Here is a 15,360-nt window from a genome sequence, read left to right on the forward strand (position 1 = left end):
CGCGCCTGAGAGGTCCGGGGCCCGCTCCGACGCGCGGAGCAGCCCCCTCTCCTGGGCCGGGGGCGCACGGGTTGCCTGGGTTCTTGAGGCGAGGGAGAAACCCGGGAAGCCCGGTCCAGGAAGGGGTCCTGCGCTGTGAGGTTTTTGGGTGGCAGCTCCCTGCGCACGACAGTCGCCTCCCGAGGCGCTGAGGGTAGTTGGGGGCTTCCCTTGGGAGGCTTGAGGCCGAGGTCCCGGGAGGCTCAGCAGCAACAGCTGCCTGTGGGTAAGGAGCGGCCGAGGAGGCCTAGGCGCCCCCGGAGGTATCCATAGGGCCACCCGTGTCGCCCACCCTCCTTCTGTCAGGGTCCAGGGTCTTGACACCCCATTGCGCCCCCAGTGCAGGGCTCGCGGCCTGGCAAGAATGTACAGCTGACAGAGAACGAGATCCGCGGTCTGTGCCTGAAATCCCGGGAGATTTTCCTGAGCCAGCCCATTCTTCTGGAGCTGGAGGCACCCCTCAAGATCTGCGGTGAGCCCCCGACCCAGGTCCCCTTGCCTTCCTAAAAGTGGCACTGGCCCCCACAGAGTTCCTGGAGTCCTCCTCCCTTGAGCCCAGTCCTGGCCCTGGGTTCAGGTCTAGACCCTGCACCTAGCTTACCCGGTTCCCTGGGTCACAGGTGATATACACGGCCAGTACTACGACCTTCTGCGACTATTTGAGTATGGCGGTTTCCCTCCGGAGAGCAACTACCTCTTTCTGGGGGACTATGTGGACAGGGGCAAGCAGTCCTTGGAGACCATCTGCCTGCTGCTGGCCTATAAGATCAAGTACCCCGAGAACTTCTTCCTGCTCCGTGGGAACCACGAGTGCGCCAGCATCAACCGCATCTACGGTTTCTACGATGAGTGTGAGTGGTCTGAGCGTCTGGGGCTGCCCGGGTCCTGACCACACTCCTTGCCATTCAATGGGACCTTCACATTGGCCTGATATCTGACAGACACTTGCTAGACTGTGCGCTTCACGAAGGCAGGGCCCAGGTCCGTTCTTGTGCCTGCCCTGCGCCTCCTGGCATGGGGTCTGGGGAATGGTTGCTGACTGAAGGACTGCCCGTATTCTAGTGCCTTCCCCCAGGGCCCTGCCTGGTGACGTTCCCCCTACATTTGCTACTAAGCATTTAGGATGTTTGCAGATGAGCTCTGCTGTCCAGAAGCTGAGATAAACCAGACCTGTACTTGGCCCGGCTCATGGGCCGGGGCGTGCAACGAGTGCCAACCCTGAGGCTGGTCCAGATTGGAACTCAGTTTCCAGCGGACTCGGGTGCTTTAGAATTACTTCTGGCGGGAGGCTGAGGTGGGAAGATCACTTGGACCCAGAAGCTCCAAGTTACAGTGAGCTATGATCTTGCCGCTGCACTCCAGCCTGGGTGACTGAGCAAGACTCCGTGTCTTTACTTTTTTGAGACGGAGTTTCGCTCTTGTTGCCCAGGCTGGAGTGCAGTGGTGTGATCTCAGTTCACCACAACCTCCCATCTCCCGGGTTCAAGCGATTCTCCTGCCTCAGCCTCCCGAGTAGCTGGGATTACAGGCGCACAACACCACGCCTGGCTAATTTTTTTGTATTTTAGTAGAGACAGGGTTTCTCCATGTTGGTCAGGCTGGTCTTGAACTTCTGACCTCAGGTGATCCGCCCGCTTCGGCCTCCCAAAGTGCTGGGATTACAGGTGTTAGCCACCATGCCCTGCCCAAATCCTGTTTGTTTAAATTACAGATTAAAATAAAAAGTAACTAGAATTGCTCCTGGAAGGCTGACAGGTGACAGGGGTGGGGGGTGGTTTGCATTGGTGCCTGACTCTCTCCCAGCTGCGGCTGAGTAGCCCAGGGACCCCAGCTGAGGGTGGAGCAGGCAGGCCCCTCACAGCCACCTCCCTCTGGGCAGGCAAGAGACGCTACAACATCAAACTGTGGAAAACGTTCACTGACTGCTTCAACTGCCTGCCCATCGCGGCCATAGTGGACGAAAAGATCTTTTGCTGCCACGGAGGTGAGCTCTCCTTAGTTCTCCTCTGGGAAGTCACTCCTTTCAGGAAGTGTCTGCGTACCCCGCTGTGCCGGGCTGCACTCGCTTCCTTCACGTGCGTCCTACGTGGGGTGGGCTTGTCTTTCTCCCAGGAGCTCTGTGCTCCTGAGGGCAGGGACGCCTTTGTGCCTGTTTGGGAACTTGAAAAAGCTGAGGGGAAGGGGATGACTTCTGCCTGCCTAGGCACCCAGGAGATCAGTGGAGGGACCAGGAGGGTGGTGGAAAAGGTGAGGCTCACTGGCCAAGGCTTCCTGGAGGAAGGATGTCCTTGTTTGAGGAAGTGACCTTCCCCTGGCCCTCCAGGCCTCTCTCCGGACCTGCAGTCCATGGAGCAGATTCGGCGGATCATGCGGCCCACAGATGTGCCTGACCAGGGCCTGCTGTGTGACCTCCTGTGGTCTGACCCTGACAAGGACGTGCAGGGCTGGGGTGAGAACGACCGTGGCGTCTCTTTTACCTTTGGAGCCGAGGTGGTGGCCAAGTTCCTCCACAAGCACGACTTGGACCTCATCTGCCGAGCACACCAGGTGGGCTGGCGGCTCCCGTCTGTGGCGGGGGAAGGGGAGGGCCTTGCCCGCGCTTGGGACTGACTGCTTCGATCCTCGCCCAGGTGGTAGAAGATGGCTATGAGTTCTTTGCCAAGCGGCAGCTGGTGACGCTTTTCTCAGCTCCCAACTACTGTGGCGAGTTTGACAATGCTGGCGCCATGATGAGCGTGGACGAGACCCTCATGTGCTCCTTCCAGGTGAGTGTGGGGAAGAAAGGAGCTACTAGGCCTCGTGGCTCAGCCCCATGAGCCTGAGCAACCCTGTCTCTTTTAGATCCTTAAGCCCGCCGACAAGAACAAGGGGAAGTACGGGCAGTTCAGTGGCCTGAACCCTGGAGGCCGGCCCATCACCCCACCCCGCAATTCCGCCAAAGCCAAGAAATAGCCCCTGCGCCCCGCGCCTGTGCCCCAGATGATGGATGGATTGTACAGAAATCATGCTGCCATGCTGGGGGGGGGTCACCCCGGCCCCTCAGGCCCACCTGTCACGGGGAACATGGAGCCTTGGTGTATTTTTCTTTTTTTTTTTTTAATGAATCAATAGCAGCGTCCAATCCCCCAGGGCTGCTTCCTGTCTGCATCAGCAGTGGCTGTGAGCAGGATCCTGGGGCTGAGGCTGCAGCTCAGGGCAACGGCAGGCCAGGTCGTGGGTCTCCAGCCGTGCTTGGCCTCAGGGCTGGCAGCCGGATCCTGGGGCAACCCATCTGGTCTCTTGAATAAAGGTCAAAGCTGGATTCTCGCCATGGCCTCCGTCTCACATCTAAGACACTGCCTGGCAGCTCTTCTGCGCAGAGCTACTTGGGAGGCTGGGCACCAGGCCCCAGCAAGGGCAACCCTAGCCACACACGCAGGTCCAAGGCTCTTAGAATTCCAAGTCAGCGCCAAAGAGTATCAGGAAAGCAAGAAAAACTGTCAGCTCCACGGGGGTCCCAGATGCATGCCCAGGACTTAAGGAAGGAACAGGTCATGATTGGCAGAGAAGCTGGATCACCAGGGGCCAGCAGCACCTGCTGTGACATTTTCCTTAGGAAGGTGAGCCTGAGGGAGACAGGTTTCCAGCCTTGGCCAGCTGGAGTATAGCCTGAGACTCAATGGGAAATAAGAGGTAGGAACGTCAGTAGTTCAGGGCCAGGTCTGGAAAGTCATGATTGGGGGTTGTGGGGAGATAACAGGGCCCAGGCCCGACTGCTGTGGGACAGCTTTACAGTGACAGCCAGCTGGGGCCTGCGAGAGGTAGTGAAACAGCTCAGCTCCAGCAAGCCCACCTTTCTGATCCCCAAGGCTGAGACCCAGCTCTTCCACTGGCTGGGGTCTCATCTAGTCCAAGGCCTCTGGGTACAGACTTCAGGTTCTTGGTTCAGCCCTCTCCCTCACTGTCTTCAGCCAGCACAGGGCTAGGGCCCTGGGGGGAGCGTACAGGCGCCAGGATGGAGCCGAAGAACAGTGAGCGGAACTGGAAAGAGAACAAGTGAGTTCTGGAGGCTGCTCCCTTCCCCACCTCCCGCCCCTGCCTCCACCTCCAGTCCCTACCTTCTTGGGTGGGGGAGTCCCAGGCACTGTACTGGGCTCAGCCTCATCTTCCTCGGAGTGGAGGCCGGGGCTCTCGGGGGGCTGGGGACCAGGTGAAAGGGAAATGGAGGGCAGCACCCGCGAGCCCTCATTGCCTATAGTGGTTTCCATGGCGATCATGTAAGAGTCAATGTCGTCATTGGCAAAGTCGTCTGGGTGGGGTAGGCTGCAGGCAGAATCGGAGTATCAGGGAGGAAAGGGGGAGCAGAGGCAGGGCCCCACCTTAGAGGGCTCCAAGGGAGCTCTGGGGCCCCCTGACCACTGAAGATCTCTTGGTTTTATGACTTCCTGATTTGGCTGGAGAGGAGAGGATGCAGGGGTTAAGTGGTGGCTTCCTGGAGGGGGTGGGCCAGGAATCTCTGATCAGAATTCAGGTAGGGGCCTGAGGAAGGCATCCTGGGGGCTCCTTTAGCTCAGCTAGGGGAGAGGAGCAGCAAGTCCTGTGAACTGGGCCACATGGGGCCCAAGCCCCCGCCTGCCCAGGGGACAGGAGCTGGAGAGCACAGGAGCCCGGGGACAGGCTGGGCTGGGGGCCAGCCCCAGCTTCCTGTGCTGAAAGTGCACTGGGCCATCCTCCCCAGCCCACCTGCTCTTCCAGCCACCTGCTTCCCCCAGCCCAGGCAGCTCCTGCCTCCCAGCAGCCCTTTCCCTCCTTGGCCTGGGAGGAGACTCAGAGGGGAGGCCTCAGCCAGAGAAGGAAGCCGGCAGGGCCTTGGGGATGCTTCCATGGCTGGGAGGAGTCTCTGAGTACAGCTGACCAAGAAGGCTGAGTCTGCAGGGCTGGCAGCTGTGAGCACTGTAGGGGTAGGGATTGGGGCCTGATGGAGAGAGATGAGGAACAGGAGGGAAGGGGGAGAGAGAACACGTTGCAGGGGTAGGGACTGGGGCCTGATGGAGAGAGAGGAGGAACAGGAGGGAAGCGGGAGAGAGAACACGTCGCAGGGATGTGCAGAAGCTAGGAACTGCGTCTCAGGCTGGAGAGCACAGACATGGGGAGAGGAGGAGTTGGGGGAGGTGCCCTCACCTGTGAGTCTGGAGCTGAGGCACTGGCTGGTGACGCTCTGGGGAGCCCCGGTCCTGGGAGTGCGAGTCGGTGTCTGAGAGTGTGGCCAAGACAAAGTGGCCATCCAGCAAAGAGTCCTTGATGGTGAAGATGGCAGGCCTGGGCAGGGGACGGGGGTCCCAAGCTAGGTCATCCCATTCAGCTCCTGGCATCCCAGACCCCTTCCCTGTCCCAAGGCTGGGAATTACCTGCCTGGAGCATCAAAATGAATGCTAAGATTCAAGTTTGCTGACTCTGCAAAGCTCAGGAGCCCCTGGGAGGAAAGAGGTAGCAGGTGAGGCCCCGGGATGGGCTGAGCTGGGCAGGCAGGACAGGACCGGCGAGTGCGTAGGGGGAACCTCACCCGGAACTCCTTGAGGCAGAAAGTAATGGCCACCCCTTCCTGGGCCTGCAGCTGCTGGAAATCCTCCTCTCCGAGGCACATCTCAGTCACCATGACTTTGGCAGTGCTGTCTGTTGGGGAAGAATAGGAGGAACCTGGGCCCCACCCCTCCCACCTGCCGCTCTGCTCTGTCCCAGGTCCCGTCCAGCCCCCTCACCTGCCTCCTCCTCATGGTAGCTGCGCAGGATGACCCTGCGGCCACGGCCAATGCCCAGTGTCACTTCAGCCAGCGCAGGAGGGAAGGGCACAACAGCCTCCCCCAAGACCCTGTGAACAGGGCGGAGCATTACCCCCAGTGCTTGGCCCTGCCCAGGGCTTTGCTCGCAGAGGACCTGAGGCGGGGGTAACACATGCACACGCATGGATGTGCGCAGGCCTAGCACACGGTGGACGAGGCCCAGATAAGGTGGCAGGAAGGGTGCCGGTTGCAGTGATTGCTCAAACCTGGCAGGTGGCACCTGACCATGCAGAGCGGGGAGAGGGCCCAGAGGCAGGACATGGCACTCATGCCACCCTACAAACCCGGCCTTCAGGAAGAGCCCTGAAATCCTTATCCTCTAGGGATACCCATTGCTATACAGATGAGATCACATCTGGAATTTGCTTCAAGTCAAGTGGGGACGGGAGCTGCATCTGCTTTTACATATATTTGAAATTATTCATGAGACAGAGAGTGCTCGCTTCAGCAGCACATACGCTAAAACTGAAGCATGCAAAAGATTAGCGAGGCTCCTGCACAAGGATTAAAAAAAAAAAACAGAGTAGCTGGGTGCAGTGGCTCATGCCTGCAATCCAAGCACTTTGGGAGGCCGAAGCAGTGGATCATTTGAGGTCAGGAGTTCGAGACCAGTTTGGCCAACATGGTGAAACCTCATCTCTACTAAAAATACAAAAATTAGCCGGGCATGGTGGTGCATACCTGTAATCCCAGCTACTCGTGAGGCTGAGGCAGGAGAATTGCTTCCACCTGGGAGGGGGAGATTGCAGTGGGCTGAGATTGCACCACTGCACTCCAGCCTGGGCGACAGAGCAAGACTCCGTCTCAAAACAAACAAAATGAGAGAAACGACTGCTCATTTTTTAAAAAAAGAGACTGGGGGCTAGGTGCGGTGGCTCACGCCTGTACTTCCAGCACTTTGGGAGGCTGAGGCGGGCAGATCACGAGGTCAGGAGATCGAGACCATCCTGGCTAACATGGTGAAACCCCATCTACTAAAAATACAAAAAATTAGCCAGGCGTGGTGGCGGGCACCTGTAGTCCCAGCTGCTCGGGAGGCTGAGGCAGGAGAATGGCATGAACCCGGGAGGCGGAGCTTGCAGTGAGCCGAGATCCCGCCACTGCACTCCAGCCTGGTTGACAGAGCGAGACTCCGTCTCACACACACACACAAAAGGGCGCAGTGGCTCATGCCTATAATCCCAGCACTTTGGGAGGCTGAGGCGGGCAGATCACCTGAGGTCGGGAATTCAAGACCAGCCTGACCAACATGGAGAAACCCCATCACTACTAAAAATACAAAAAATTAGCCAGGCATGGTGGCGCATGCCTACAATCCCAGCTTCTTGGTAGGCTGAGGCAGGAGAATCACTTGAATCGGGAGGCGGAGGTTGTGGTGAGCCTAGATCGTGCCACTGCCTGGGCAACAGGAGCGAAACTCCATCTCAAAAAAAAAAAAATAAAAATAAAACTCTAAATGCAGCCCAAGGAATTGGCCCCCCTCTCACTACCCAAAAGAGCTCTGAGCAGTGCTGGCTCAAGAGAACCTGGGGAAACAGATGTCAGGACCCAAAGGGACATTCAGTCACCCTGACAAATGAGCAGGACCTTGGGCCACTTGAATACAAGCAGTGTCTAGCGTGGGACAGGGGGAGAGCCCACTCCTCTCTGAACTGGTTCTTGCCAGGGACCTTTGCTTCCACTGGAGTCCCCGTTTCCCTGGCCCCAGACAGCCCCCGGTGCTCGGACTGCCCAGAACAGCTCCACCCATAGTTGATTACTCAGGCAGCCCTCCTGAACCACAACCTCCCCTTCAGCCTCCTGCCCTGGCCTTGGGGACTCCTCGATCCTGGGCAATCAGGAAAAGAGGCTGCCCTTGAGTGGGGAACACCTCTGGAAGGATGCCCAGGCCGGAGAAGGGGTCTGAGCCTCGGAGCCACAGGTTAAGGGGAAGACCTTCAAAGTTACTCAAGCCAGACGAGATTTGGTGGCAGTACTTGGTGGCAGTACAGAAATCTGCTCCCTACAGGAGGAATTGGAATGGGTCTGAGCAGCCAGAAAGTCAAGTCAGACCTTTGGGATGGAGAACGAAGGCTCCTAACAGTGAGGAGAATGGAGCAAGGAGGCGCCTGCCCCTCCTCCATGCCACCGTCTGCCTTTAAAGAGCCAGGTAAGGACCTGAGCACATAGCGGGCCATGGGATGTCTCTGAGGTTCACAGAAACTCTGTAGGGAAAATGAAGGACGTACCTTCTTAAATCAACCCTTGAGGCCCCAAAGAAGGAAGAGAGAGACCTGGAGCTGAGCTGAGGGCAGGGGTGTGCTCACCGTGCTGGGGCGCGGAGCATGTGGGGGCACGAGGCTGGGTCGAAGACGGCCTGCAGGGACTCACAGTCCTGGAAGGACAGGTTGTGAGTCTTCCGCACCCCTGGATGGGCGATAGGGTCTCAGTGGGCCTCGCCGACCTCCCTGCCGAGGCACCCCTTGCCTGGCCGGCTGCCCACTCACCGAACTTGCAGTGCAGCTGGACCACCAGGCGGCTGCTCCGGCCGTTCAGGGAGATGCAGCATTTTTCCACCGTCTTCTCCAGCATCGCCAGTGAGCGGAAGACAGACAGGAAGGACTAAATGGGATAAGACACCTCAGCCTAACACCGCATCTCTGCGACAAGCTCTCCTGTCCCATGTAAGCCCACACCAATCATGGGCCCAGCATGTAACTCTGGGAAAAGGGCTCCCACATCACACGGGACACTGGCATCCTTCTAGGCCTCATTCATGCTCTTCCATATGCTTGCAATGCCTTGAAAGACCTGCTTACCTTTCTCTTTTTTTTTTTTTTCCTCTGAGACTGAGTCTCGCTCTGTCACCCAGGCTGGAGTGCAGTGGTGCGATCTTGGCTCACTGCAACCTCCGCCTCCCGGGTTCAAGCAATTCTCCTGCCTCAGCCTCCCGAGTAACTGGGATTATAGGCGCCCACCACCACACCTGGCTAATTTTTGTATTTTTAGTAGAGACGGGGTTTCACCATGTTGGCCAGGCTAGTCTCGAACTCCTGACCTCGTGATCCACCCGCCTCGGCCTCCCAAAGTGCTAGGATTACAGGTGTGAGCCACCGCACCCGGCCAAAAGACCTGCTTACCTTTCTTGAAGAACTTGAGCGTCACCACCCTCTCAGGTCCCCGCTGTGATGCTTTTACCAAGGCCCTCCCTGTGTTTTGCATGGATTGGGCTTGCACGTGTTTCTCTCCCCACTTAGCATCTACTGAGTACCCCAGGGCAGAGGTACAGCTGGTGGAGATTCCTGGGGTGGGGCAGTGCCACTGCTGAGGGAAGGGCCTCACCTTCATCAGGATCTTACACCGCAGCAGGTCCTGACCAGGGGTGGCTGCCTGGTAGTGCTGGAAGAAGAGCGGAGCAAAGAGAAAGCAGGCATAGGCAGAGCGGGAGGAGTTCACCGTCCGGAGGGAGAGCTGGGCCACGAAGAGCAGGGAGAGGGACGTGGTCAGGGGGCAGCCACAGACCCAGAAGACCCTCCGGCTGCTTCTGCTCACACACTTGCCCTATCATCCCCCCCGCTCCGCCACCACCTGCTGAAACCCTCCTTCCCCATGAAGCCTTCAGAGTCGGCCTCGGCGCTGCTGCCGCAGAGGAGCGGTCGCACACCCAGGCCTTCCCCGAGTTTCTCTAAGGGCACGTTACCCCCCCGGGAGCTTGCAGGAAGGCAGCTTTCAATTCACACACCGGCCTGGGAAGATGACAGGCGCTAGGCTAAGAAACTGAAACTCTGCCGACAAATCCGCCAGTGGTCACCCCGCCTAGTGGGGGCGAGACTCGAGTCCGGGTTACCCGCTCCCGGCTGGAGTCCCACCCGCCCCCACACCCCAGCCCCTCACCCCGTCCTCCAAGGGTTCCAGGTAGAGCTCGTCCCCGATGCGGGACAGGGAGTGGACCGCCTTGCCGAGCACTGCGGGGAGGAGAGCGGAAGGGGGTTAGGCTGGCGGCTCCGCGGCTCCTGCACCGCCGCTGCCAGGCCGACTCGCACTCACCCTTCACGTTGCCGCCCGTGACCAGGCACTTCATGCTGCCCCAGCGCCCAGCCAGCGGCCAGCACTACCCCACTCTCCGCGACCTCCGAGCCCGGGGTCCTTCCCGCGCACCTCCCCTGCCAGCCCCGCGCACCTCCCCTGCCAGCCCCGCCCCCGCCTCCCCATTGGTCCACACGTAGGCGCCTCCGTCACGTGAGAAGAACGTTCACAGGCTCCGCCGTCACGTGACGACACACGTTGCCCCGAGTGTCACGTGACCGGGGAGGCCCGCGGCGCCCGTCAGCTGCTTCTGGCTCTCCCGGCACGCCTCGGCCTTCCGCGCCCTTGGAGATCGGGGCGTCCCGCCGGCCGCGCATCGGATCGCGAAGGGCAGAGAGGACGCAGCTCTGGGGCGCGAGGTTCCTGTGCAGTGGACCGAGCGCTGGACTCGGAGTCATAGTGTGGGTGCGAGCTCTCTGGGGTCACACACTGAGTAGAGTTCCCGGGCGTCTGTCGGGGGATCCAGGGTGCAAGCAAGACCATCGCACCCACTCTGGGCCGGAGACTCGAACTCCAGCAGCAATCCCCAGCAGCAAATCTGCTAGAAAGAGGTCAAAGCAGTTTGCTTTCAGCAGCTGGGAGTGGGAGGTGGCTGCTCCTTCTGGCTTCCAGGATCCTTGAAGGAAAAACGGCAACTTCTCCAGGCAGAAAGGGGTAGAACGGTGCTCCTGGCAGAGGGAGGAACAAGAGTAAATGCTCAGCGGTATGGGCTCCGCCCCCTGGAGAGGGGAGTAGGTCTGTGAGTCTCAGAGAGGCTTAGGGGCCGCCAGATGATGAGGGGCACCGCTGGGACGCTCTAGAAATGTTTTACGAGGGTGGATCGTGGTTATGTGCCTTTTTTTTTTTTTTTTTCCTAAGACATATTCTTGCTTTGTCACCCAGGCTGGAGTGCAGTGGCGCGAACACGGCTCACTGCCGCCTGGAACTCCTGAGCTCAAGGGATCCTCCCACCTCAGTCTCCTGAGTATCTGGGACCACAGGCACACCCACCACGCCCGGCTTTTTTGTTTGTTTTGTTTTTTGTTTTTTGTAGAGAGTCTTGCCATGTTGCTTAGGCCCATCTCAACTCTAGGGTTCAAGATATCTTTCCGCCTTGGCCTCTCAAAGTGGCGTGAGCCACTGCACCCGGCCTGGTTTTTTGTTTGTTTGTTTGTTTTGTCTTTTTTTTGTGTGGAGGGTTTTTTGGTTTGTTTTGAGATAGAGTCGCGTTCTGTTGCCCAGGCTGGAGTACAGTGGCACGATCACGCCTCCCAGGTTCAAGCGATTCTCTTGCCTCAGCCTCCCAAGTAGCTGGGATTACAGGCGCCTGCCACAAGACCTAGCTAATTTTTGTACTTTCAGTAGAGACCGGTTTCGCCATGTTGGCCAGGCTAGTCTTGAACTCCTGACCTCAAGTGATCTAAGGTCAGGAGTTTGGCCTCCCAAAGTGCTGGGATTACAGGCATGGGCCACCACACCCAGCCCGGGCCTGTGTTTTTAAAAGACCTCAGACTGGCCAGGCGTGGTGGCTTATGCCTGTAATCCCACCACTTTGAGAGGCTGAGGCGGGCGGATCACCAGGTCAAGAGATCCAGACCATTCTGGCCAACATCGTGAAATCCCCTCTCTACTAAAAGTACAAAAATTAGCCGGGCATGTTGGCGAGCGTCTGTAGTCCCAGCTACTCTGGAGGCTGAGGCAGGAGAATTGCTTGAACCCGGGAGGTGGAGGTTGCAGTAAGCCGAGATCGTGCCACTGCACTCCAGCCTGGCGACAAAGCGAGACTCCGTCTCAAAACAAAAACAAAAACAAAAAACAGACTGTGTGCCAGGTGGGGATGTATCAGCTGGAAGGTCTTCCCCTTCTCCTGGGCCTCCAGGTCCAGGTGAGTAAAATGTAAGGGAGTCCTAGAGAAACTCACTGACCCCTACTCTCCCCACAGTACGAAGGCTCTGGTGGTTCTTTGAAGGGCCCAGGGCATCCCCGTGTTCCCGCAGGGCCTGCCTGTGCCTTGCCCCTCAGATCCTGTGGTCTCTGTGCCCCTTGCTCTCCAGACCCACTTTCAAATGAGTTGAATTGATACATAATAATTGTACACATAGAGTACAGCTGACATTTGGATACATGCATACACTTTGTTTCTCCCTCTCCTTCCGCTCCCCTGGTCTCCAGCCCCGGCCCTTTCCGTGCAGTCCTGGGGGAGGAGGTTACTCTTCCCTTCCCCTTCCCGGGGGATCCATAGAAATAGTGCCCCTGTCCCTGGGCATCCGGCTCAGGATGCTGGGAGTCATCCTTGACCTCATGCTCGCCCTCACCCCTACACAATCTTTCAGTTAAGTCCTGACCACTCTGCCTCCCAAACAGGTGGTAACTTAACAGGTGGCAGCTTTGCCCTCCTCTTCCATCTCCAGGGCCTAGGCCACCATCCTCTCACCTGGACGACTGGAACAGCTCTCAGTGGTGTCCTGCCTCCACCCTGCCCCCTCCAGGCCACTCTCCATACAGCAGCAAAGTGACCCTCCTAAAATGTCCATTGTGTCATGCCTCTCCCATGTTTGCACACTCCAAGTGGTCGCCATAAAATCCAACCTCTGCCCTGAACCTGCAGGAGCCGTCCCCACCCATTTCTGCACCTGTTGCCTCCCCTTGATCACCTGCACAGCCATGCCAACCGTGTGGGCTCCCTGAACCCCCCACGTCCTCTTCCACCTGGGGATCTTAGCACATCCTTAGCTGTCCCCACCACTTGGCATCATCTTACCCCTTCTAATGTGGTGGTGCTTCTCTTCCTCAGGGCTCAGTGAGGTCTTTTCTGCCCCCACCAGCAGCCCAGTACGCTCTAGCTAGGCCCTGTTTTAGCCACAGCACTTATCACATTATTTCATACGTGTGTTTTCCTATTTAACATGTGTCCTCCTCACTAGTGTGTCTGCCTTACAAGGGCAGGAACCATGTCTGGTTTTGTTTTGTTTTTCCTGAAGACAGAGTCTCGTTCTGTCGTCCAGGCTGGAGTGCAGTGGCATGATCTCGGCTCACTGTAATCTCTGCCTCTGGGGTTCAAGCAATTACTGTGCCTCAGCCTCCCAAGTACCTGGGAATACAGGCGTGTGCCACCACGCCTGGCTAATTTTTGTATTTTTATTAGAGATGGGGTTTAGCCATGTTGGCCAGGCTGGTCTCAAACTCCTGACCTTAACTGATCTGCCCGTCTCAGCCTTCCAAAGTGCTGGGATTACAGGCATGAGCCACCGCACCCGGCCTTGGCTTTGTTTTGTTTTGTTCTGTTTTGTTTTGTTTGTTAAGATGGGGTCTTGCTTTGTCACCCAGGCTGGAGTGCAGTAGCACGATCATGGTTCACAGCAGCCTCAACTTCCCAGGCTCAAACGATCCTTCCACCTCAACCTCCCGAGTAGCTAGGGCTACCAGCGCGTGCCACTACAGCCAGCTAATTTTTTTTTTTAATATTTTTGTTAGAGACAAGGTCTCCTTCAGTTGTCCAGGCTGGTCTTGAACTCCTGGGCTCAGGCAGTCCTCCTTCTTTAGCCTCCCAAAGTGCTGGGATTACAGGCGTGAGCCACCGTGCCCAGCATCCATATCTGTTTTGTTTGTTGCTGTATGTACCTCACACAGGGTCTGGCACTCAGTAAATGAATAAATAGATGTTACATTTTAAAATGTGTAAACCAGCTGGGTGCGGCGGCACATACCTTTAATCCCAGCACTTTGGGAGGCGGAGGCGGGTGGATCACTTGAGCCTGGGAGGTAGAGGTTGCAGTGAGCCGAGATAGCGCCACTGCACTGCAGCCTGGGTAAGAGAGCCAGACCCTTTCTCAAAGAAAAAAAAAAAAAGGCCAAGTGCGATGGCTCACGCCTGTAATCCCAGCACTTTGGAAGGCCGGGGCAGGTAGATCACCTGAGACCAGGAGTTCAAGACCAGCCTGGCTGACATGGTGAAACCCCATCTCTACTAATAACACAAAAATCAGCCAGGCATGGTGGCACGTGCCTGTAGTCCCAGCTACCCAGGAGGCTGAGGCAGGAGAATCGCTAGAACCCGGGAGGTGGAGTTTGCAGTGAGCCAAGATCACACCACTGCACTCCAGCCTGGGTGACAGAGTGAGGCTGCGTCTCAAAAAATGAATGAGTGAATATCTATAAACCATTCCTGTTGACAGAGGGCATGGAAAAATAAATAAACAAACAAATAAATTAGCGTGAGCCAAATGCAGCTGAGCTGTCTCTAAGTCACTCTTAGCACAGTGCTGAAAGAAACACTCAGCTTCCAGCACTCCACCCACAGTCCCATCTCTCCCTGCTTGACAGATGTCCCCATGTTCTCAGCCTCATCCTGCTCTCTGGACCCCTCCCCCACCACTTGTAAACCAGCACAGCCTTCCCACCTCTGCCTGGTACTCATTACCTGAGCAGCCGCCTGGAACAAGGGTAGATGCCGAAGCTCCCTGAAGGCAAGGAAACGGGAGGCTGTGAATCTTCACACAATCCTGTTTCCGCCCCTGACACCTATAGAGTTAGGGAGTGCTATGGCCTTGAGGACCCTAGGCAGAAGAGAAGGGAGACATATGCTTTTTTTCATACGTTTCACATGTGTCTTCCTGGTGTGTCCGCCTCACAAGGGCAGGAACCATGTCGGCCCTTTATATCAGCCAGGGGAGGTGTGAGCCACTGCCCCCGCTCGGCATACACTCTTTCGACTCGTATTGAGCATTTTTCAGTTACCCTCCCGCTCCCTTGCCAAAAGTCAGAACTCATTGGAATTTTCTGAAGGGCTTAGAACAGAAAGAAGGCTAGAGCGGGAAGTCGGGAGCCGCGGTAGGATGTGCCCTGTCCGGCTGTGTGGTTTGTGCAAATCCCTCCCTGTCTCGGCTGCTTCCTCATCTGTATGATGTGTTGGTGGGGGTTGGGGAGAGTAGGAGGTACTCACTGAGGTCCCTTCCAACTTTGACATGCTGTGATCCTGAAGGGGCCCCGTGACTCCCCTATGCCTCTCATCCACCCCAACTTGGGGGAGAAGCTATAATTAGCTGTCCCACCTCCCCCGACCCTCTGGCCCCTGGGCTGTGGGGCTGGAAGGTAGCTTTCCAGTCTGAGGCCAGGAATCCCTTCCAGGCCTGCATTTGGCATATCCAGTAACCCACTTCAGGTGCAGAAGAGGGGGCACACAGGGGGATAAGGAGCTGGGAGCAACCAGGAACCAGGAACCCTGTGTGTGGGTGAGAGATAGGTACGAGGACCTGGAGTCTGTGCTCAAAGTCAGGGACCTGGATGCAGCTTCAGCCCTACTCAGATGGCGTCAGGCCCTTGTCTGAGCTTCAGTTTTTTCCTGAATAAAATGAGGGCCATTCAGTGAGATGCTCTCTCAGGAGCTTTCTCTTTCTCTCTCTCTTTCTTCCTTCCTTCCCTCCTTCCTTCCTTCCTTCCTTCCTTCCTTCCTTCCTTC

At 57.3% G+C, this 15,360-nt stretch overlaps 2 protein-coding genes across 2 annotated transcripts in view; one reads left to right on the forward strand and one right to left on the reverse strand.

Moving 5' to 3' along the window:
- Nucleotides 1-3,345, forward strand: part of PPP1CA (protein phosphatase 1, catalytic subunit, alpha isozyme) — a 5,391-nt gene extending 2,046 nt beyond the window's left edge. Inside the window, 7 exon segments of the mRNA XM_011942759.1 lie at nucleotides 313-374; nucleotides 376-511; nucleotides 660-890; nucleotides 1,919-2,023; nucleotides 2,363-2,586; nucleotides 2,670-2,804; nucleotides 2,881-3,345. Of these exon segments, the coding sequence (XP_011798149.1) occupies nucleotides 313-374; nucleotides 376-511; nucleotides 660-890; nucleotides 1,919-2,023; nucleotides 2,363-2,586; nucleotides 2,670-2,804; nucleotides 2,881-2,991 (1,004 nt within the window). The 3' untranslated portion in view covers nucleotides 2,992-3,345.
- Nucleotides 3,126-10,011, reverse strand: RAD9A (RAD9 homolog A (S. pombe)). The gene is made up of 11 exons (XM_011942378.1): nucleotides 9,885-10,011; nucleotides 9,732-9,802; nucleotides 9,180-9,308; nucleotides 8,345-8,459; nucleotides 8,165-8,264; nucleotides 5,778-5,887; nucleotides 5,582-5,691; nucleotides 5,427-5,491; nucleotides 5,200-5,337; nucleotides 4,137-4,341; nucleotides 3,126-4,059 (listed from the first exon to the last, which is right to left on the reverse strand). Exons 1-11 carry the CDS (start codon nucleotides 9,916-9,918, stop codon nucleotides 3,964-3,966), a joined length of 1,173 nt encoding a protein of 390 aa, XP_011797768.1. The 5' UTR covers nucleotides 9,919-10,011; the 3' UTR covers nucleotides 3,126-3,963.
- Between the last annotated feature and the right edge of the window lie 5,349 nt (nucleotides 10,012-15,360).

This window comes from Colobus angolensis, unplaced genomic scaffold, assembly GCF_000951035.1.
Source record: "Colobus angolensis palliatus isolate OR3802 unplaced genomic scaffold, Cang.pa_1.0 Scaffold21, whole genome shotgun sequence".
Lineage (NCBI taxonomy): Eukaryota > Metazoa > Chordata > Mammalia > Primates > Cercopithecidae > Colobus > Colobus angolensis.

What these genes read in the sequence shown, in the direction of transcription:
- RAD9A (XM_011942378.1), bottom strand. Translation starts at nt 9,918, where the DNA reads ATGAAGTGCCTGGTCACGGGCGGCAACGTGAAGG. An exon ending in CACGGGCGGCAACGTGAAGG is followed by an intron (nt 9,803 to 9,884) that starts GTGAGTGCGAGT and finishes TCCTCCCCGCAG; the next exon opens with TGCTCGGCAAGGCGGTCCAC. An exon ending in GGACTCCCCCACCCAAGAAG is followed by an intron (nt 4,060 to 4,136) that starts GTAGGGACTGGA and finishes TTCTCTTTCCAG; the next exon opens with TTCCGCTCACTGTTCTTCGG.